This window comes from Dipodomys merriami, unplaced genomic scaffold (assembly GCF_024711535.1).
Source record: "Dipodomys merriami isolate MVZ:Mamm:240054 unplaced genomic scaffold, mDipMer1.0.p SCAF_12, whole genome shotgun sequence".
In the NCBI taxonomy this organism is placed as follows: Eukaryota; Metazoa; Chordata; class Mammalia; order Rodentia; family Heteromyidae; genus Dipodomys; species Dipodomys merriami.
The window spans coordinates 39,780,301-39,803,654 of NW_027202493.1; the positions used below are offsets into that span (position 1 = coordinate 39,780,301).

Here is a 23,354-nt window from a genome sequence, read left to right on the forward strand (position 1 = left end):
AGACTTCACGGGGACATGGGGGAGGGGGCGGTGACTCACCTGTCCTCCCCCCTCCCCCACAGCCACCTTGGTTCTCAGTAAACACTGAGTTGCCCCACATCTGATGGAGAAGCCGCCTCCGGGAAGAAAATCCACCAACAAGAATCCAGCTGGGGTGGGGAGGAGGGATGGAAGACAGGGGGGAGTCAGGAGACTTTTTTCTGCTGACAACTGTTTCCCTTCGAGGACATGCCTGGCCGCCTTCCTGCTCACATGCACAGATTTTTTGGGGGTGTGTGGCATGACTCTGCTCTGTGTTTTCTGTGTCCTGGTGTGTACTCACATATAGCACTGCTACCAGTACTGAGCTAAGCAGAGGTGTGGGAGCCCTGGAGCCCTTTGGGACCATGGACGGTTGTGTGAATGATGCCAGTGGAAAACCCTGGTTGTGTGTTGTCTACCCTACGTCTCAGTAAAGACACGGGGCTCTGCGTGTCTCTGCTTCTGCAGTAATCCTGACACAGACGGGGGGAGTACCTGTGTGCACTTGCCTCTGTGACTCTCCGTATCCTGGACTGCTTACCTTAACACTTCCTGATTCCTTGTTACACACCCCTTGGAATCTACCCTCTTCTTTATATTCCCCATTAACTCCCTTAAGGTATCAACGGACCAATCGGAACCTATAGAACAAGGTGGAGTTTGGAGGGAGAAATCTTTGGTTTAATCATGTCTGTTGGCTAACCCATTCCTCACTCCATAGTGGTATTAAAAGATTGTGAGGTAACAACACTGCATGGAATCTGCTAGTTGGAACTGGCACAGAGGGGTCTCCATTTGGGCCCCCTTGGGCATAGAAATAGCTTAACATCACATGGTCTGCATTCAACTGCTAGGACCTGCCAGGGAACACTAACTTGATCGCCTGATGTCCAACATGGTTAGGCTCCTTGAGTGCCTTGAATTCCTTCTGGAAATGATGGGATATTGTAAGCGTAAGTGAAAGGATGTAGACACAGCCCTGGAAGAGGTGTGACCACGGCTCTGTTGGACACTTTCCTCCAGGGGAGTCGTAAGGGCCGTGACCTCCTCATCGCTCTTCTCCCATAGGAAGTGATGGCTTGTGACCTGCCCAGGTTCTCAGTCCTGCTTTGCAGGGATTGCAGAATGCCGAGCAAGGCTAAGCGGGACTGAGGGGCGGGGGGGACCCACTAGCTCAGGCGTGGCTTCCATCTTCCCAGGTGCCAGGGGGATGACTGCATCTGGCACAGACTCATTGTTGCCTTGATTTCCAATGTCTAGGAATGGCAGCAAGCACAGACCCCAGGGGTTAGCTAAGATGCTCAAAGTCAGCGGATGAGGTAGGGCCAGATCCTGGCTGCATGGCAGAAGTAGTTTTGTGTGAGGAGGACAGAGTTGGGCTCTCTGAGCTCTCTTCCTGAGCTGCGACAAGATGTTCTATGCCCTTCCAAAGTCCCCATTTCCAGGGCCCCAGGGAGTTACACCAAGCTGGCTTGGTGTGAAAACAGGAACTAAATGATCCACGGGGCAAGTTGGAAGGAGGGGCGCCCACCCACCAGAGCGCCCAGTGTGCCCTTTATCTGCATCCTGAACCTCAGCAGAAGGGCGGTCTTCCCCACTTACCTGCATGAACAGGAAACCCTCAGCCCCAGGATTCTGAGCTTACTGAAATAGTCAACAGTGGTCCTGTGTTTTGAACCCAAGGCTCCCAGACATCCCTTCTGTTTTCTCTCCATGTCATCAACCAAGGTCCTGTGGTTGGAGCACGAGGCTCAATTATGTCTTTTGCCCCTAGTTCTTTTTACTTAGCCAGAATGGATGCTGAGGGCTCAGAGCCTTGGGAAGAATAACTACCAGCTCTCTGGATTCCTCCAGAGGGTGGGAGGGAAGAAAGAGAGGAGGAACTTACTTTCTGAGCAGGCAACTCCTGCGCCGTACTGCACCCCACCCTGGGGGCAGACCACATCCTCATCATGGCGACAATGGGCCAGGGACAGCTCCGTTCCTGAACACTTCACCCCACTCATGACCACTTGGTTTGCGACGTTTCCGTGCCAATACCAGGTCTCCTGGAGAAACCAGCAAAAGCACGGGCAGTAAGTCACACTGAATCATCACTTTCACGTAACGTGTCAACGGACAACTTCACAATAAACCCAAAGCGTTGCTCAGGATCTCACTTCCCAGGTGGAGATAGCCGAGGCACGCCAGCTGTGATCTCACAGCCGCCACGAAGAATGAGCGAGTGCCCTGCTCTCCTGACCCGCGTGGACTGTAGACAGGGACACTCAGTTCCTTCTGTTGTTTAAGATGGAGGTGGAAGAGACCTGCCCCAGGGACTGAGGCCAAAGGGAGGCCTCCTCCTACTTCAGTGAGTGGCCTGGGTTCATTCTGCCCCTGTGGCTAGACAGGGCTGAGGGCTGATAGGGGAAGACAGGTTGGAAGGGGGCAGGCCTGGCTCTGAGGACCCCGCTCCTCACCTGGAAGGCACTGCTGGCGAATCCCAGGCCCAGCTGCCGGCAGACCACCATGGCTTCCACAATACCCCAGTTCTCGCCACACACCGTCCCCCACACCAGGGACCCGTTCCTCTCCGCCAGCACCTCCACTCGGCCCTCGTAGGGATTGCGGCCCCCGTTCAGGCGCAGCTGTGGACGGCAGGGAGAGTGTGGTCAGCAGGACAGAAGGCAGGTCCCCACCGTACCGACCACCACAGCCACCCTTGCAAAGCCCCCTGTGTGGCAGCAGCAGGCCCGCATGGCATGATGGGGAGGCCCCACCTGGATAGCTTACCACTACACACCTCTTCTTTTTTATTTTTTTTGCTGGTCCTGGGGCTTGAACTCAGGGCCTGGGCACTATCCCTGAGCTTATTTTGCGCAAGGCTAGCACTCTACCACATGAGCCACAGTGCCACTTTCGGCTTTTCCTGAGCAATTTATTGAAAATAAGACTCTCATGGAATTTTCTACCTGGGCTAGCTTTGAACCGTGATCCTCACGTCTCAGCCTCCTGGGTAGCTAGGATTATAGGTGTGAGCCACCAGTGCCCAGCTTCCCCTCCCTCTTCTGCATATGGATTCCATGGGTTATGGCGGCACTTCCCAAGGGCTGCTAGATTAGGTGTGTGTTCTCTGCATGGTGCCCGCTCTGGGCATTCCTCATGGTACGGCGCACAACACACTCTGCTCAGATGAGACACTGCATCCTCATCCTGTGGAAGGCCCTGGTGGATGTGAGCCTGCCCACTATGGTCAGCCCCTGGACAGCTAAGGGAAGCATTTTTATTACCTCACCTCCATCCAAAGCATCTCGCAAAGCCAGGCAGTGCCGAGCCAGAGTTGGGGCCTGGATTGGGTTGCCAGGCTAGGCCCTGGCCTTGGGCCTCGTTCACCATGGCTCCTGATTTTATCCCTCATAAAAGCCATCTCTAATGTCTGCAATGGCAGCTGCCTTGACAAGGCACAGTCAGCCAGCCTCTGGCCTCCATCCCTCTCCACTCCCCTGGCCAGCCTCCTTGTGGACAGGGTGAGACTGGATATCCAGGTCAGACAGGTACAGGGGGCATAGTGACGGACACTATAGGCCTTAGCTCATGTTAGCTTTGGGCTGAGCCCTCTGCAAGCTGACCTCACCAGCCACAGTGGAAGTCCAAAAGGTCTCGGGGTCAGCCAGGCCTTGGGGTGGACTGCACCGTGTCCAGCATCACCCAATGAGCAGGCCGGGAAGGCCTGGCCTTCTCCATGCCACCTATGACAGCCTTCTCCCGTCCCTTTGGTTCTTAGCGACAGCAGTTTGGAGTTTTAAAGGTAGGCGTGAAATACTGGCAGCCAATCTTTGAACATGAGCAGGGAAAACTATACATTTGTAGTCTGCACTATGGCTTTTTTGTTTTTGTGCAGCTACTGGGGCTTGAACTCAAGACCTTGTTCTCACTTGACGTTTTTTTTTGCTCAAAGCTGGTGGAGCCATAGCTCCACTTTGGCTTTTTGGTGGTTACTTGGAGATTAAGAATCTCTGCCAGGCGCTGGTGGCTCATGCCTGTAATCCTAGCTACTTAGGAGGCTGAGATCTGAGGATAGTGGTTCAAAGCCAGCCCGGGCAGGAGAGACCGTGAGACTCCTATCTCCAATAAACCACCAGAAAACCGGAAGCGGCGCTGTAGCTCAAGTGGTAGAGCGCTCGCCTTGAGCTGAAGAGCTGAGGGACAGCCCAGGCCCAGAGTTCAAGCCCCATGACTGACAAAAAAATAAACTAAACTAAATAAATAAATAAAAATAAAAAAGTCATTGACATTCCTTAAACACAGAGGAGGTAGTAGTACTATAATGAATGAAAATCACGGTGTAATTAAATGTTCAAAGAATAAACAAAGTACATGCAAATTTATTTATAATTTGCCAATTTTGAACAGCATTTTCTTTCTGGAAACAGGATGTAAACAAATCTGCATTTCTTGGAAAAAGGGGATATGAAAGCTGACTCAACTTAATTCAACTTCTACGACTGGCAAAAAACAACAAAGAATCTCATGGATTTTTCTTGCCCAAGCTGGCTTTGAACCGTGATCCTGAGATCTCAGCCTCCTGAGTAGCTAGGATCATACTCGGCAAAATGACTTGATGAGGTTGTGAATCCAGGTCCTTGGTTTTCCAATGTGCACTCAAACCTCCCATTGTCACAGGATCTTCCCCCAATCCCACGCCGTGTGTGACCCCAGCCTTCCCTGTGAGGGTGAGTTTCTGCGGAAAGCGATCTGGGTTTATTCCAAAAATAGTCTCATGCCTGGCTTGGGAGGCAGTGGGATGGGAGGAAGGAAATTTGACCTAGATGTTAATGTGTAAGGAAAAGGAGACATCCCAGCACACACCATACAAGGCCAAGCCACAATTCAGGGTAAACTGAAAGAGCTGCAAATCAGCTGAACCCCCCCTTCCCCCCCCCGCACAGCTTGTAGAGAGAGCCTCTTGCTGTGACTCTGCTCAGTCTCCCAGTAAGGAAGGAAACCAGGGTTGGCTCTGGCTGGGACAAAAGAAACCCAAGTCTGCAGTGCTTAAGTGTTAACTTGCCACTCAGTAGAGGTTTCACACTGAATGGGGGCTGGAAGGAGGCGGATGACTCCCAGGGATGAATAAATCATCTAGTTGGTGACTGTGAGGCCTGACTGTATCCCCTGCCTCACTTCAAACATGTGACTGTATTTGGAGAAGGGGCCTTTAAGAAGGTAATTAAGGTCCCATGAGATCATATGGGCAGGCTCTTCTCCAACAGGACTGCTGTCCTTATAAGGAAGACACTAGGAACCCAGCGATGCGGAGGGGAGGTCCTATGAGGACACCGAGGACCAGCCTGCACCCCAGCAGCTCACGCCTGTGATCCTAGCTCCTCAGCAGGCTGAGATCTGAGAATCCCCATTTGGAGCCAGTCTGGACAGACAAATCAGAGAGACTGTTATCTCCAACTTACCAACAAAAAGCCGGAAGTGGAGCTGTGGCTCAAGTAGTAAAGTGCCAGCCTTCAGAGTAAAAGCTAAACAAGAGTGCGAGGCTCTGAGTTTAAGCACAAACAAACAACAAAAAAAGAGGTGGCTATGCACAAGCCAGAGGCCCAGAGGCCCAGAGGCCTTGGGAGAAACCAATCGTGCCAATGCCTTGACTTGGATCTCTAACCTCCAGGAGGGAGCCCCAAATTGTGCTAGTTCGTTCTGGCAGCTCTCACTGACTGGCGACTGCTCAGTGCTGTTGCTGACACTGTTTGATGCTCTGTGTCTGCCTTGGCTGGTGTACCTGCAGCCACCCAGAGGTACATCTCCCAGAAAGGCATCTGGGAGAGGACCCAGGTACAAGTGAAGAATGCCCTCCAAGCAGAGCACCACCTGGAGAAGCATCCTGCAGCCTGATGTGTCTGCATTTGCCCGCTTTTTTGGGGGGCGGGGGGTCTGGTCATGGGGCTGAACTCGGCCTGGATGCTGTCCCTCAGCCCTTCAGCTCATGAGCCATAGCTCATTAAAAAAAAGCCACTTCTGGCTTTTTTCTTTTTGCTTATGTGGTGCTGGGGGAATCAAACCCAGGGCCTCATGCATGCAAGGCAAGCGCTCTACCACTGAGCCACCTTCCCAGCCCCTGCCCATTGTTTAAATAAGCATAACCAGTATGCCAGCTCTGTACCAGATGGTGCATGGGACCTGATCATTCGAAGCACTGGAGAGGAGTGTTAAGCAGGATTTTCTGGGCAGGTGAATGGCATGGGATAGACCTTCTGCATGACAAGGAGGAATTCATCCCACTGGCTACCTCTAAGGACAAGACCACCCACTGCAAGAGACACAGGGCAGGCTTCAGAGACCCTACCGCTGGCATAGGGGGCTGTGACCCTGGTTACAATGCTGTTGATCCCATTAGCATTGTCTCTGCTTGCTCAGTGCTCTCTGTACAGTGTTCACACTGGTGGCCCATGCAGGCCTGCTATCTGTGTGGATTCTCTCAGTCCTTGGAAGGGCGCATGCCAAGGGCATCGCAGGTATGGTGAACCATGCATGAGTCCCTTGTAGAAGGGACAGACTTCCCATTGTACTATATGTACATGCCCAGAGCAGCCAGCACACAGCTCCAGCTGGATACGCCATCCTCGGCCACTATGGAGGCGGTGTTTGTTCCTATGTCTTGTCATTCGTCACATTTTCAAATGCTAGGGGACAAATGGTAGTAACAGAGATAGAAGTGGACCTTGAGCCCTTACTGGATTATCTCAGAGCCTCCTGAAGAATTCTCCAAAGCAAGGCTACTTGGTCTATATGATCTAGGGTTTCCACAGCGCAGCCCCTTCTGGGCACTGGCTGTCCCTCCTCACCTTCTTCTGGAAGCCCATGATGGGGATGTTGCATCTCACGCCAGCATCTTCCTCATGGTTGCAGCCCTGTGACTCGGTGTTGAGTTTGCAGTCTATGATGGACTTCTCAGTCCCTGTGCACTGGACCTCGTTGAGGTGGATGGGTCCGATCCCTGGCAGAGGGGAAGGAAGAGAAGCATACACTGTAAAAGCATCTGACGAGACATTTCTAAAACCAGTAAGAAAGTCCTGGACCTGCTTCTTCCAACCTCAGAGCTCTCCTAACTGCCTCTTAGAGACTGCTCAGGAGCCCGGGCCTCTTCTCTCTGAAGAGATGATTGCTAATTGTTTGAGGATCGACTCACTCCTGCTGTAAGAGCAGAGAAGGTTCTGTAACTTTAGTCAGGTCACTGGCGCTCACGGAACATTGGCTTTTTCACATTAATGAAGGGGTTGGACAAGTTGGACAGCTAAGTTCCCAAGTTCAATTCCCCAAGCATTTATGAGGGTCCCTACAGAAAACGGGGTTTATATGAAGTGGATGGCTGGAGTCAGAGAAGGGGATTTGTGAGAGAGAGGTATATAGACAGAACGTAGGAAGTTCACAGAGGGCGAATAACAGCAGGGCTCGGAGACAGTTAAATGGCCCGGTGCCTCTGCTCACCCCCAGTTCCTGCCGGTGCTGTGTTGGCCAATCCCAACCATGCCTCCCGGTGGACATCACTGGCCAGGGTAGGCAGTGGAGAGAGGCAGGTGGGAGACACCCAGAGGTGGCCCTTAGTGCCAAGGGAGGGAAGCTCCTGTTGCTGATGCTGGGCTAACGAGAGAGCGCTTTCCACAGCTGGGGGAGAAGGATCCAGGCTGAGCCACTTCCAGTCTGCTTAGCTTTCAAAAGCGGCTTCCGCTGGGCCATGTCAATCCTTTGCAGGTGTTTTGGGGTACACTAACCCACATCATCTTGGACTCTGTTCTGCCACTAACTCTTTGCCCTTCTGGTCTGCTCAACACCTCCTTGTTGGGGGTCCTATCCTTCACACTCTAAACCTGCTCTCATTTTTATAATGGTAAAAGACAAGTAACAAGAGTTAGCCATTTTAAAGTAGCATGAGGTTCATTCTCAGTGTTGAGAAACCGTAGAACCCCATTCATCAGTCACTCTCCTTTTCATCCTCTTCATAACCATTCACACTGGTTTTGTGTCTCAGGCCTGTTAATTTCCTCCCATCGGGACAAACGTCAGGCTAGGGTCGCCTGGTTTTTGTTTTTTGTCCTCTCTGTCATCTTCCCCAGCTTGCTTCTCTGCCAGCCCTTCCCATTCCAGGAAATAAATGGTACCCTCCAACCACCCAGCGGTTGCCAGAGCCCAGAGGTCAACTCTGGCTTCCCCTTCTTTACCTCCTCCATCGGCACAACCCACCCATCACGTTCTGCTCACTCCTCCAAATCTGGATGCTTTGTTTCTCCTCTGTGCTACCACAGTGACAGTCCACAGCCCTATAATCGACATGCTCTATGACAGCCTGTGGCCTTGGGCTATTCCAACAGCCTCAGGCACAGCCCCATCTCTTCACCACACAGCGACCCCAGAGAGGTTTAAATACATGTTGGATTGGATGGTTGGATCCTGTTACTCTTCATTGGGAAATTCCCCAGTGGCTTCTCATTGACCTTAGGGAGAAGTGCGCAGACTCCACAAGCACCAGTGGCCCCCCACTTGAATTTAAGCAGTCTATTCCTCCACTTCCCACACCAGGCTCTGTGGATCCTCCATGGACCCAGCCCTCCATCTACCAGGCCACTCTGCCTCCCCTGGGGAGCCAGCTGACTCCCAGTTGGCCTTACCTCCTTCCAGAAGACTTCTGGCCCCCACCACACTTCACAGTAGACTCCCTCCTGTAGCCCCTCATCCAGCAATGCTCTGCTTTACACTGGCCTGTATTGTTGAATGTCTGTCTTTCCAGGTCTAAATGATCAGTAAGGGAAGAGACCCTGTATATTCCCCGCCAGTGCCTGGCAGACGCAAATGCTCACATAGTGTCCACACAGAGGAATCCACTGTGCACCTGTTACCTGTCAGCCCCAGTGCTAGCTGTTGGGAACTGAAAAGTAGATAAGGCAGGCCCTGAAGAGCTTTTTGGTTAGAACAGGGAAAGTGACGTGGAAATCAAAGCAAGCCAGAATCAGGGGTAAAGATAGAAAACTACGAGTACTGCAAGACTGAACACTATTAAATAAAGCACAACATATTTCCCCTTCCCCCAATCCTCCCCCACTCTGCCACATGACCTGTTCTTGATTAATTACAATATGTACTGGAACAATTTCTCTGATCTTGTCCCAGATGTGCAATTGCAAGAATTCTTGCTACATCAATTCTTCTGCTTGAAGACAGCCCATAAAAGTTACAAGAAGCTGGGTTTGGGCAGCTCACGCCTGTAAATTCTGCTACTCAGGAGGCTGAGAGATGAGGAATTTTGTGGTTCAAAGCCTGGGCAGAAAAATCCATGAGACTCTTATCTCCAATTAACCAGTAGAAAACCAGAAGTGGCACTGTGTCTCAAAGTGGCAGTGTTAGACTTGAGCAAGAAAACGCACGAATGACCAAAAAGAGAAAGATGTTACAAGAAATAGGTGCTCAGGCCAGGCACTGGTGGCTCACGCCTGTAATCCTAGCTACTCAGGAAGCTGAGATCTGAGGATTACGGTTCAAAGCCAGCAGGAAAGTCCATGAGACTCTAATCTCAATTAACCACTAGAAAACCAGAAGTGGTGCTGTAGTTCAACTGGTAGAGCACTCGCCTTGAGCTGAAGAGCTCAGGGTCAGCTCTCAGGCCTAGAGTTCAAGCCCCATGACTAATTAAAAAAAAGAAAAGAAAAGAAATAGGTGCTCAGATCACACACCCCTCTGACTAGTCAGAATGTCCCAGATCCAGTGTCTCCAGGCTTGTCAAAGTATTGTAATAGCAACAATGACTTAGAGATGCCAGGTCTTAACACAAAGAAACCACTGAGCTAAATCCCCAATCCCTTCCTTTGTATTTTTTTTTTTTGTCGGTCATGGGGCTTGAACTCCGGGCTTGGCCGCTATCCCTGCGCTCTTCAGCTCAAGCTGAGCGCTTTATCACTTGAGCCATAGTACTACTTCCGGTTTTCTGGTAGTTAATTGAATTGGAGATAAGAGTCTCACGGACTTTTCTGCCCAGGCTGGCTTTGAACTATGATCCTCAGATCTCAGCCTCCTGAGTAGCTAGGATTACAGGTGTGAGCCACCGGTGCTCGGCTCTTCCCTTATATATTTTTTAAAATTTTTATTTTTTATTGTGAAAATACTGTACAGAGGGGTTACAATTATATGGGCAAGATTTCCCTTATATTTTTATGTGATTACTAAAACATTTAAAATTACATATGTGGTATGTGCCATATTTCTTTTTTCTTTTTCGTGCTAGTACGAGGTCTTTTTTTTTTTTTTTTTTTGTCAGTCGTGGGGCTTGAACTCTGGGCCTGGGCGCTGTCCCTCAGCTCTTCAGCTCAAGGCGAGCGCTCTACCACTTGAGCTACAGCGCCACTTCCGGTTTTCTGGTGGTTTTATTGGAGATAGGAGTCTCACGGTCTCTCCTGCCCGGGCTGGCTTTGAACCACTATCCTCAGATCTCAGCCTCCTGAGTAGCTAGGATTACAGGCGTGAGCCACCAGCGCCCGGCTAATACGAGGTCTTGAACTCAGAGCCTCTCATACTTGCTCAGCTTTTTCACTCACAGCGGGCACTCTACCACCTAAGCCATGCCTCCTGTCCATTTCTATTGGACAGTGCTGTTTTGGAGCACTGGAACTTCACCACCAAGTGTTTTTTCAGTGGACCCGACTTAACTGGAATATGTCCATTCACTCATTCATTCTTTATGACACGAACATCTCGAGAGCACTGTGTGCAGGGCACAAACTTCCAGGACATGAGGTGACAGACAGTTCTTGTCATGTAGTTGAGTCTTGGAGAGAGGTGGATATAGCAACACAGAGTTGCAGCCCTGATAGCGGGAGTCCTCAAGTGCAGAGGCAGAGCTTCTGTGACTAAAATCTATGCTGCACAGCTGGAGCCAGAGCCTCACCCACACCACCCTTCCAGACACCTTGTTTTACAGTAGAGAAACCCAGGTCCAGAGGATTGCAGGAAGCTGGGCCAAGATGAGGACTCAGATGACTCGATTCGGCCTCTACCCTGGGTGTGGTCTGTAAGCCACAGCCAGGAACAAGAGACTGACCCTGAACTTCACATTGCCAGGGATACTTTTCCCATTCTGTCGCCTGGAGTTGCCCACCCAGTACAGCAAGAGATGGCAAATCATCACTACTGTTTGCATGGCCAGCATCAAAAATTTCCCCAAGGCCATTTCTCCCAGGAGCAAAATCTCCCAGCTCTTGGTAAACTCTGGCTGCTGAGGCAGTGGAACAATTAGGTCACATAGCACCGCCCTTGACTGATGGAATGTTCTTGTCATTCACTGCTTGTTTATCCTGCAGAATGATTGGCCCTTGTAGGCCTTGGGAGAGTAAAAACCCACAAAGGGGTCAACCACCAGTGGACTGTGGGAAGACTGGCCCCAGGGACCTTGACTTACTCACTAGGACTAAGAAGAAAGACTAACGGCACTGAGCATATTGGAAGCTGTCAGGTGGCCCAGTGTGCTGCTGATGTCTGCCCCAGTGCATGTTCCCGCCATTTGAAGACTGGAGAATGAAAGTTGAGTGAGGCTCAATTATGAACAAAACTGGGCCAAGAAGCCCTAACTCTAAGACTTAGGGCTTCAGTCTTTCTTTCTATCAACTATTGGATATGTTCTCCTGAGCTTCCATCCCTCATCTGATGGATGAGAGGATTGAGGTCCTGTCTGTAGTTGTATCTATGACTCAGGACTGTCCCTAGCCCACGGAGCCTCCTTACAGCCTTGGGAGGCATGGACAAGCTGTTAGACACAGGGCATGCTGCAGAAAACAAGCAGATGACTCTGGACAGATGAGCTCCACATTCTACTGCTAGCGTGGGAATGCTGTGCGTTCTTTTCTTGTATGAGGCTTGAACTTGGGGCCTGGATGCTATCCCTTAGCTTTTTCTTTTCTTTTTTGCCAGTCCTGTGGCTTGAACTCAGGGCCTGGTCACTGTCCCTGAACTTCTTTACTTCTTTGGATCAAAGCTAGCACTACCACTTGAGCCACAGCACCACTTCCAGCTTTTTCTGTTTATGTGGTGCTGAGAAATTGAACCCAGGACTTCATGCATGCTAGGCAAGCACTCTACCACTAAGCCACATTCTTAGTCCTCCCTCAGCTTTTTCGCTTTACCATTTGAGCCATAGCTTCACTTCTGGGTTTTTGGTGGTTAATTGGAGATGAGTCTCTTGGATTTTATTGCCTGGGCTATTTGTTGAGCTCTGAAATGCTTAGATCTCAGCCTCCTGAGTAACCAGGATTACAGGTGGGAGCCACTGGCACCCAGCTGAGTGTTAACTGAGCTGGGGGTTAAGGGGTTCAATACAGGACTGCAGAGTGTCCCACAAGGAAATCAGGGGTTATGGTGGCAAGTGAGGATTATTATTTTCCCAGACTGCGATCAATGATCTTAAGGCACTCCTTTCTGTGGGGTGATGGACCCACATCTGACAGCATGGAATACCCCACCCTTATCTGAGCCCCAAACTCCTCCTTCCCCACCCTTTCCACCTGTAGCTGCTTATGGGCTAGTGGTTGGCTTTGAACAGATACCAGGGAATGACCCTGTTCAAACACAGCTCTCCAGGGGAGGGCTGAGTACTCACGGGGTTGCTTGGTCCCAGGATTCATGCGGGAGTGGAGGCAATCTGTTCTGGATCATCTTGAAACAGCAGCATGGCTCTAAGTAGACCCCTCCCACCTCCCTTCTCTGCAGAAGTATTCTTTGCTCAGATGAAAGGTTCAGTCAGGACACAACAAAAACCAGGGCTCGCTCTGTGGTGTGTGTGTGTGTGGGGGGCAGGCAGTAGATGCAGGGCTGCATCAGAGTGCAAAAGGAAGAGGCCATCAAGTGCATTTGTGTCCAGCACAGCTCAGGTCTAGTGGGCTCCGGTGCTTTCCTATGGGAGCCCGGGACTCTGGCTTTGCTGGTGGGGCCGGTGAGTGTGGGGTGAGGAGGGGCGGTGGGAGTGCTGGGTGCTGTCACCTACTGCTGGTCGGTCATCTCGCCTTGTCATGTGTCCTTCTCTGGGCCTCAGCTTTCAAATCCATAAAATGGGGGCTCAGTGCTCTCTACGCCCCCTTCTCGCTCTGACTGGTGAGAAGCTGGGGTTCCTTAATGGAGGGCCCATTGCGGAAGCGGGGAGCAGAGCACGATGAACCCAAAGGTCACTGTCACTATGGCACTAGGTCCCCGAGCCGTATCTTCCCATGAAGAAAAGCAGCTCAACCCGCAGCCATTCCATTCCTTACCTTGCCCCAGCCGGGAGCCAGTGATGGCTTCTTTGGCAGTCCCAAAGCCCAGCTCTCTGCAGACCACGCTGGCGGACACTAGGTCCCACTTGTCATCACAGACAGTCCCCCACTCTCCGTTCTTGAGCACCTCCACGCGGCCCTCCCCGACCTGGGCACCACCTCTAAGCCGCACCAGGGGTTGCTGGAAAGAGACATATAGTTCTGAGTACAGAAGCAGCGTGTGTCCTGTGGTCCCTCCTTCCCCTGCGCTTCGACAGGCTAGCTCCCCAGTCTAGAAGCTGACACAATGCTGGATTTGGGGCAGGGGGATGGGAGAGACAGAAGGAAGGGGCTCACACTGAAGTCTGCTCTCCCATAAGGCCCCTGGGCAGCTCTCCTATGGACTGCTTGCTGGGACCACCGAAGAGCCCATCAGGGACTCTATAATCAAGTCATCTCCCAGCTCATGCCTGGCTCCTGGCTCTCACCATCTGCTGGACCCACAGCTTCCAGCACCTGAGCTTCAAGGGCGTCTGCCCCACAGGCCTGCAGATCCCAAATGAACCACAATCCTATGCTGCTCACAGCAGAGATCTCCAGGATGGTGCAGTGTGCCCTGGCACACTGGAACTTGCTGGCACGTGGAACTTGCCAAGAAAACCAGACCTATTCCTGTGCCAGGGGACCGGACCTTGCCTAGTAAAGACCCACATCTGCCCAGATGCTTCCTGGTCTTCATTCTAGTCCTAATCAGCCCCGATTCTCCAAAAGAAGACCTGAAATGTCTCCAGGGTTCACGGAGCTTCTGCAATAACACAAGACCCTGCGGATTGTGTCTTGGAGGCTGCATGCATCCACTCTGGTTTATATCAGTTTCTGTGCACGTGCGTGCACTGGGGAAGCTCAGACGTCTTTGAGTCTCTGTTATGTCCGACACCTACTGTGTTGACTGTCATAGCTTTTATATCAGGCTGGAGTCTGTGTTCTTTCCTGACCCATGACTTCCTACAGCTCCCTCTGCTCCCCACAGGTGTCCCGGACCAGGTGGGATTGGCTGGAGGTGGTTGGTTCCAACCAATCACATTCACCAGCCACCTGGAGATGGAGGAGGGCAGGCACAGGACATCACACAAGCGTCTGGCCCCCACTGACAGCACCCCAGGGCTGGCCTGGCAGGGTGAGGGCACACCGCCAGAAGGGGAGTTGGTTTGTTTTGTTTTTAAGTACAGTGTGTAAGCCAGCCAGTGCCTTCAGGAACATTTTATTTAAAAAAAAAAAAAAAGAACAAAGACTAGAGGCATGGCTTAAGTGGTAGAGCGGCTGAGTAGCAAATGTGAGGCCCTGAGTTCAAACCTCAGCCTGAGCCCCCCACAAAGAAACCAAAAGAGAGGAAGAAGGAAAAGGAAAGAAAAAAAAAGAGAGAGAAAGAAGATAGAACGCGGTGATTAACAGTGCTGGCTTCAGCCCATCTTCCGCAGCACTGTGACCTCCCCCATCTCCTTTCCCAAGCTGTGGAAGGGATGTGGGGGCCCCTCCAAGGCCCCCAGACGGATGGAGGCAGAAGTATCAGATAACTCCCCCAGCCCCAGCCTGGCCCCCGCAGTGGCCGGGCAGCCAGCCAGCCATCCCTGCAGGGAAACGGAAACCAGGGAAAATGTGATGTCAGCTTCCCGTGGTGGTCACTGGTTTGGTATGAATCTGATCACTTCGCTTGAAACCACACAGCAGAGGAGTTCCAAAACAGTAGGATCTGGCACTCTGGGTGACACAGGCTGGGGGAGGGAGGGACGCGCCTGCCAGATGGGGCAGGGGCAAGTGAGGGGAGGGGCGGGGAAATGGCACTGCCCAGGGAAGCCCCTCAGGAGATGAGGACATTCCATCCACTGCCTTCCGGAAGTGCCTGGAGGTCAGCAGGTCATTCCAAACAGGCCCACACCTGGGCTGTGCTCCCAGAATGCTCTCACCCCTGCCTGAGTTCCCATCTCTGCGAGGACAGCTATCCTAGCACACCTCTGCTAAGATGGGTTAGAGATTAGAGGGCAGGAGGGGAGGGGGAGGATGGTATGGGACATAGATGAAGGTCGGGGAGAAGCCAGCCCACTGCCTGCGTCCACCTTCACACGCTCCCTCTCTCCTGGTGAGGCTCGCTCGGCTGCTCTCTCCTGCCTCTGGCTTGGAACTCACCATGCCCACGTGATGGTATCTGGACTGCCTCAACCCTGATCAACAGTCACCATCCACACTTCCTCTCTTCCTTCTGAGGGGTGTTCCCACCTACTGGTATAGCACCCCCCCTCCCCAGGCAGTTTCAAAAACAGACAATTGAGTGGATATATAAAAAAAGAAGAGTAGAAAAATGAAAAGCTGGGGGGGGGTAGGTGGGGGGGGAGATGGGAAGGGATGGGAAGGAGAAACAAAGGAGGAGGCAACAATGCTTGATAAGAAATGTGCTCATTATCTTGCCCATCTAATTATAACCCCTCTCTGCGGTATTTTCACAATAAAAAAAAAAAGAAAAAGAAAAATGAAAAGCTGGCACTTCCAACCTGTCATCTCACTACTCAGGAGACATGGATCTAGAGGATCTCAGTTGAAGGCTCAGGCTAGGGGGGAAAGTTAGCAAGCCCTCATCTTAACCAACAAGTTGAGTATGGTGGTGTACATCTGTGATCCTCGCAAAGCAGAGGAAGGAGGGATCCGAGGCTGGGAGGCAGGGCTGGAACAAAACCTAAGATCACCTGAACAATACAGCCAAAAAAAGTACCGAGCATGTGGCTAGCACGAACGAGATCCTGAGTCCAAACCTTAATGTGGTTAAAAAGAAGAAAAGGAGAAAGAGAAAAGAAAGAAGAAAAGGAAAGAATGAAGTCAGCGAGTGGGTCAACCCTCCATGGCTGAGACAATTCACTTGTCCTGAGGAACCAGTGGGATCATGGAGGAGATAATGGAGGACGCCAAGTCTCTGTGCCCGCCCCCATGCTGTGACACAGGCACCACTGGGCTTATGCTCACAGGGGGACGGAGGACTTGGGCATGGGAAGGGCAGGCTTTCTATCTTGGTGGAAGCTTGAAGCTTTGGCAATTGTCATCCCCCCTGTGGTGAAATGAGTCGCATGCGTCTGGAAACAAAGTGGCTTCCTTGCAGAGAGGGGTCTGATCCGTACAGCAGCCTCCGCCATGGTGGTCCTGGCTGGGCCCGGCTCTTCTCGCCCTCTCTGATGGGTTCCTTGGACCCCCGCAGCCCTGCAGGCGGCCATCCTCCCAGCCCCATCCTCACCTCTGGCTTGTAGGCTTTCCGGAATCTGGAGGGTCCCTCGGGGCTGAAGACCTGGCCAGGCACGCAACTGACCACGGCGGGCTGCCCGTTTTCGCAGGAGGTGTTCTTTACAGGGTCGCGTGACACAGGGGGCCCCAGCTTGCAGCTGGAGATGTGGGCCTCCGTGCCCGTGCAGTTCATGGAGAACTGCCAGTAGCGTGTTTTCCTCCTCCTGGAGGCGAATGCTCTGCCAGGGGAGGGGGAGATGGGGGGTGAGCAGGCATCCTGGTACCCACCCACTCCCTTATGACACTGGGCACCCACAGCCCCCAGCACACAGCCCTGCTTCAGTCCAGGTCGACAGTGACGCCCTCTTCCAGTGCCGCACAGAATAAATGTACACTGGTCTTAGGTGAGCCCATCTGCGGAGTCCAAGCATGATTTGCACAGTGACAGAAACCACAAAGCTTATCACATATGCAGCTGTGAAAATGAGTGAGGTCACTGTCTCAGTCCCTCAGCCTAGAACTGCTACATACAAACACAGTTCCTTTCCCTGTGTTTTTCATTTGGAGGCAGAATATGGGTTAAGGTAAGACAAAGAACCCCCCATCCCCACCACCCCTGCCAAACAATAACAAACTGACAATAACATACTAGTCAACAGACTCAATATCCTTGGGCCCAAAGCAGACATAGTCCAAATATCTGCTTCGTTAGATGGTTAGGTGTATTAGCCTGTTTTCTGCTACTACAGCAGGATATCACAGACTGGGATAATTTATAAACAAGAGAAGGTTTATTTAGTTCATAGATGCAATGGCTGGGAAGTTCATAGATGCAATGGCTGGGAAGTTCAAAAGCGAGGTGCCAGGACACGTGTGTGTGTGTGTGTGTGTGTGTATGTCATGAGACTTTTTTTTTGTCAGTCCTGGGGCTTGCTGGGCTTGGGCACTGTCCCTCAGGTCTTCAGCCCAAGGCTAGCACTCTACCTCTTGTGCCACTGAGCCACTTACAGTTTTCTGAGTTGTTAATTGGAGATAAGAGTCTCATGGACTTTCCTGCCTGGGCTGGTCTTGAACCATGATCCTCCAGTCTCAGCCTCTTGAGTAGCTAGGATTACAGGTGTGAGCCACCAGTACCAGGCTCCAATGAGACTTTTATTTCCAATTAATTACCTAAAAGGCTGGAAATATAGCTGTGGAAGTAGTAGAGTGCCAGCCTTGAGCAAAAAAAGCTCAGGGACAGCACCAGATCCTAAGTTCAAGACGTAGGACACAAGCGTGAGCACACACACACACACACACACACACACACACACACACACACACACACACACACACACACACACACACACACACACACACACACACACACACACACACACACACACACACACACACACACACACACACACGGAGAGGGGTCCTGCAGCGGGAGTGATGAGGAAACTTCATCCAAGCAAGCCTAGGCTCTCTTTAGGCCTTGAAGGATGGCGGGGTTGGGAAGGAGGAGGCCTGGGGGTGGAGATACCCCATCCTCTGATGCTGTCTGGCTGCTTGGCGGGACACAGGAAACGCCAGGGGCAATCAGGGCAGCCTCCTGTGGAAGAGCCTCTGGCAGGCTCCCGCAGGCTGACCCAGGCTGACCCGGGGAGCGGCCACCTGCGGATGGAGTGCCCTGGGAACTGCTTTGTCTCACAGCAAATGCAATGTAAACCCAGAGGAAGGACAAACCCTACAGACATCACCATCACCCTGCCTTAACTTTGAGGACTAACGGTGACAGTTCCATCCAGTATGCTGGAAGCATTCAGGATGTGAGCATACCACAGTGACATCACAGAGTGGAGAAGTCCACAGGACGGCTATGAATTCCAGAACTGCCCCACTCCCCACTTCCGGCACGGCTAGTTCCCTTGGCTTCCTCCCACACACACGGGGTGGGGGGATCCCCAGCACCACATCAGCAGGGGCCCAGGGGCCCTCAGGAACCTCCTGTATCCAGCTGTCAGACTTCCCAGCCGCTCCAGAAACAGATGTGCTGAGCTCTTAATGGGTAAGGGGAGGGCCGAAGCACACAGAGCTGCCCCAAACCGCAGGATTCCATCTTACATCAGCCTCCAGGAATGCAATACCCAAGACCCTCAGCGGGGTGTGATTCATTCCATTCACTGGCTGGATAGGCCAGGCCCTGACCCCAGGATTACAGAGATGAGGTGTGTACGTGCATGTTGTGTGGAGGGGTATGGGGGGGGGGGTGTGGGTGTGTCCAGGGCAGCCCTTCCCAGGCCTTGGAGATTGAAAGGATGGCTAGATCTGGGGGAAGCCTTCAGCCAGGCTGGAGACCCGCTGAGCCAGAGCAGGAAGGGAGCTGGAATGATTACATTAAGCTTAAGTTGAGAAGTCTAGCAGCTCTCCCTGGCTGGGGAAAAGCCAGATTTTGTGCAACTTTGCCAGCTGCTGAGTATGTCTGTTCCAACTATGTTCTCCAGATCTGGGGAGATCACAGGATCAGGTTTTTGGAGATCCATTAGTTCTACATGAGTTAGACTTCAGCTAAAACTCTTCAAGTCCCCCTTTGAACTATAGGGAGACAGCAATGTGTTGGGCTGCAGCGGTGTCATTTCAGAGCCCGTGACCAGTAGTGCCCACAAGGTCTAATTATTCTGTCCTTTCCACTGATAAAGCACCCCTCAAGGGAAGGCTGGGAGAAACAAAACAGTACAAGTTTTTGGCAGGGTACCCAGGTCCTCGCTCAAGGGGATCGGGTCTCCCTTTCATTCTGGAGTTCTGTGTTTGCAAAGTGGCTCAAATCTGGCAATTGATTGCCTGGGCTGGCTTCAAACAGCAATCTTCAGATCTCAGCCTCCTGTGACAAGCTGTGGTTATGACTTGTTTGCTTGATGTATGATTGACGTATGGCAGATCAAGAAGTTCTTGTAAGAGCGGGACACTAGTGGCTCACACCTGTAATCCTAGCTACTCAGGAGGCTGAGATCTGAGGATTCCCAGTTCAAAGCCAGCCTAATCAGGAAAGTCTGAGACTCTTGTCTCCAATTAACCACTAGAAAACTAGAAGTGGGGCTGTAGCTCAAAGTGGTAGAACACTGGCTTTGAACAAAAGAGCTCAGGGACAGTGCCCAGGTCCTCTGTTCAAGACCCATAACCAACCAAAAAAAAAAAAAGTATTTATTATATAAGGCCTTTCATTCCAGGAGCACCATACTCAACCAGCCAAAGATGAGTTCTGCAGAAGTCAGATGATTCTGATGGCTGCGTTTCACCCTGCTGACCTTCCGTGAACCACACCCTCATACCTTGGGTTGTCTGACATCCTGTCTTGGCCCTGGCACCCCAAGATTACTACCACTGCAGTGAGATTTTCCAGTTGCCACTCACACTGTGAAGTGTGACCTTTAAGAGCAGAGCTCTGTGAGGACACGAGCTCTCCTCACAATTAGGGTGAAATCTGTGCCTTCTAGATCCTTCCAGGGTGGGTGACAAATCCACTCTGCCCATCCGAACGGTCCCCTGCCTTTGGATCCCAGTGCTGTCAGAGGCCCGACGCCACAGTCCCTGCTCTGGGGGGCTGGCTGTCAGAGCTACGCCTTCCTGGACTGTGTACCCACTCCGCTGTCAGGGCTGAATTCCTGGAAGGATGCCAGCCTGCTGTGACAGACAAAGGACAGCCCTTCGCAGGGCTGACCTGTCAATGCAGGGAGGATAAAGCACACAGGACCCTTCCCCAATCCCGGCACAGCTCTCTTACTTGTAGGCTTTGGTGTTATACATCTTCTCCCCAGGGAAGCCAAACATGCCACAGACCACGTGGGAGTTCTTGGCGGTCCAGTCCTTGTCGCAAATCTGCTTCCAGGTCTTGCCTTCCTTCACCTCCACGTAGCCCTCTGTCACCGGGGAGCGATGGCGGAAGGCTGAGAGGACGGGGCGGATTCGGATGTCCTCCACCTGGATGTTCAGGCTCTGGGAAGGAGAAGGCATGCGAGTGATGGGTTATGGCCATGCGCTTGTGGCTCATGCCTGTCATCCTAGCTACTCAGGAAGCTGAGATCGTAGGACTGTGGTTCCAAGCCAGCCCAGACAGCAAAGTCCAGGAGATTCTCATCTCCAACTCATTAACCTAAAGCTGGAAGACAAGCTGTAGCTGAAGCAGTAGAGTGCTATCCATGAACAAAAAACACTCAGAGTCTAGGCCCTGAATTCAAGCCCAAGGAACAACACAAAGACAGAGGTGCGGGGGAGGGAAGGAGAGGGAGGGAAGGAAAGAGGGAGGGGGGAAAAGGAGAGGGAGGGGGGGTTGAAGGGAAGGAGCCGGAGAGGGAGAAGGAGGGGGAGGAGGAGGAGAAAGAGCATTATATCCTTAATCTCCTCCGGGGGAGGCCCTAAGCACCAAGTCCTTTCCCAGGTACCAGTGGCCAGAGCTCTGATGTCTTTCTGTTTCAAGGCCTGGAGAGGGCACAGGTGTTTCCAATGGCACAAAGCCCATACCATGGTCATAAAGTGCAATGTGTGGGAAGCAACGTGGCTGCAAGACCTAGAGAAGGGATTGGGGGGAGGCGACTGGAGCAGTCAGCATGGACGTGAGGACCTTCAGCTCCTCTCTATCCTATTAAGGAACCTACTTAAGTTGGAATATTACTTGGCCATGTCAAGGCATCATATGGAATGCTTCTTAGCCTGGGGGAAGTCTACCCTACTTGTGTTTCTGGGCCAACTGGAGTGGAGAATGGGGTCAGGGCTGTGAAGGGGGTTCATGGGCAGATCAATCTGGAAGGCAGGGGAGAAGGTTGGAGGAGGGGGAAGAGGAAGGCACCTTCTCTACACGGAGCCGCAATGTCCCGGCCTCCCACTAATGCCGGAGTCCCAGGGGATAGGGCAGAAAGAGTGGGGTCTCCAGAGGCCATGGTAGATGAGAGGAGCTGGGAGGGGGCTCCCCAGAGGGCCACGGACACTTTCTTATGCTTCTCAGAGGCAGGCCACATCTCTCCCTCAATCCTAAGGAAGCTCCTCCCAATTGTCTCAGCCCCACCTCCATCAGTCAGGTCATGGCCAGCTCTTACGATTGTCCTTAGTTGAGTCTCTGTCCCTTCCTACCACAGGGCCAGTAACCAAGGAGCTCTCTCTAAAACACCCGCCTAATCTGTCCTACCACGGTGACTTACGGAAGCCCGCAGGCCTTCTGCCCACACAGACCCCTGACCTCCCTGGCTCTGAGTGCTGGCTGGGACCTAGCCCCACGCCAAGCCCCTGGATGCGTGTCCTCTTTCTTAACCCTTGGGCAGCATAATGCAATGGTTGTCCTCGACTGTAATTTGCTCTGCCAGGCCACCCTGGGGTACAGCGTGAGACGCACCATTGGCAAGGCAGAGACGGAGAGAGGGACTGAGGAAGACCGAGGCTGGAAAGAGGAACTCAGTGACCCAACTGTCCTGAGCTTGTCCAGCCAGGATGCAAATGAGCCACGAAATTGAACAGCACCATTATTTGGGTGCCCAGGGATTCATGTCTCCTCCTGTCGGCTTAGGGTCCAAAGCCAGGCCCTGCTCCTTGCGAGGCGGTGGAAAGAATGTGACCTAGAAATGATGGCATTTGGCACTGGCTCCCTTCCACGCGGAGCGGAAGGAAAGCCGCCAGGGGCAGGATTATGTGTTCCAGCCCGGGGTCCTGGAGCCTATACAGTCCTCACCAGGCCACAGGACCTGTGCCACGGAGACACGTGGGCAAGGATGAGCCCACAGTCCAGCCTCCTCCTGCCTCTCTCCACTGCGGGAGACTGCTGGCATCCCAAGGTGGCATGAGTCATGCCGGGAGGAGAGGACTGTCGAGTGCCAGTCCCTGGCAGGCAGGGCTGACCTCATTCCATTCACAGAACTCTCTCCTGGCTTTGTGCAGAGGCACGGGCTTTGGGGTGGGAAATGTGACCCTAGTGCTGTCCTATAGGAAGAGGAAGACCAGCTCAAGAGCCTAGCAGACGCCCCAGGGAAGAGCTGTGCCAACCACAGGGCCTGAAGCCAGAGTACGTAGACACATCTGCCAGAAGGCGCTCTTCTTGATGGACAGGTCTCCTTGGAAGACCTGTGCCTGGGTTTCAGGCGATGTAGCCCAGGGATCACCAGCCCGTTCATGCTTGTGGTGTGCATGGTGGTGTGTGTGTGGCTCTATCTGTGTGTGTGTCTGTTGTGAATCCATGTGTATGTGCATTTATGTACCAGTGTTGGCATGCGTCTGTGTGCATGATCGTGGGCAGAGTGAGGTGGTTTGGGTGGGTCTACATCAGTGGCTCTGATGATGATGGTGGTGGTGGTGTGTGTGATGTGGCATGAGTGTCTGAGGGTATAGGTGTCTGTGTATCAGGATGGAGGAGAGGGAAAGAGACGTGCTCTCTCCAATGCCTTAGGAATTCAGAACAGCATTTGCCTTGGTTCCACCAAGATGGGAGGTGTCCTCTTGTCCTTTGATGGAACCAAATCCTTCCTGTTCTATAGGGCTTGAATTCATTCCTTCATTCAGCAAAATCACCATCTCACTTCTCCATGGACCCTGGCAGGCTGCTTGCCTACATCTGCCACCTGTTAAGTGTGACTCCCACTTATCAAATGCCAATCAAGTGCATACCAGGCCCTGTGCCTAGAACTCAATGTCCATTTCCAGGACAACCTAGGAGGTGGCTAGTGAAAACACTAGAGAACGTGGTGAGGTTTCATAGCTTGTTAAAGTTCTGATAGCCAATCAGCAGGTTAACTCCATGTCTGTGGTCCAGGCTGCGGCTGAGCACTGAGCAGCCTTCCTCCTCATGGATATGAGGCTGTC

General features: G+C 52.3%; 1 protein-coding gene across 1 annotated transcript in view; it reads right to left on the reverse strand.

Moving 5' to 3' along the window:
- Loxl2 (lysyl oxidase like 2) overlaps positions 1 to 23,354 on the reverse strand; it is a 61,392-nt gene that overhangs the window by 11,864 nt on the left and 26,174 nt on the right. The window contains exons 4-9 of the mRNA XM_070016659.1: positions 20,296 to 20,507; positions 16,546 to 16,771; positions 13,287 to 13,470; positions 6,849 to 7,000; positions 2,481 to 2,648; positions 1,910 to 2,069 (exon numbers count right to left, since the gene is read on the reverse strand). Coding sequence (XP_069872760.1) covers positions 1,910 to 2,069; positions 2,481 to 2,648; positions 6,849 to 7,000; positions 13,287 to 13,470; positions 16,546 to 16,771; positions 20,296 to 20,507 — 1,102 coding nt within the window. The remainder of the gene's footprint in view (positions 1 to 1,909; positions 2,070 to 2,480; positions 2,649 to 6,848; positions 7,001 to 13,286; positions 13,471 to 16,545; positions 16,772 to 20,295; positions 20,508 to 23,354) is intronic.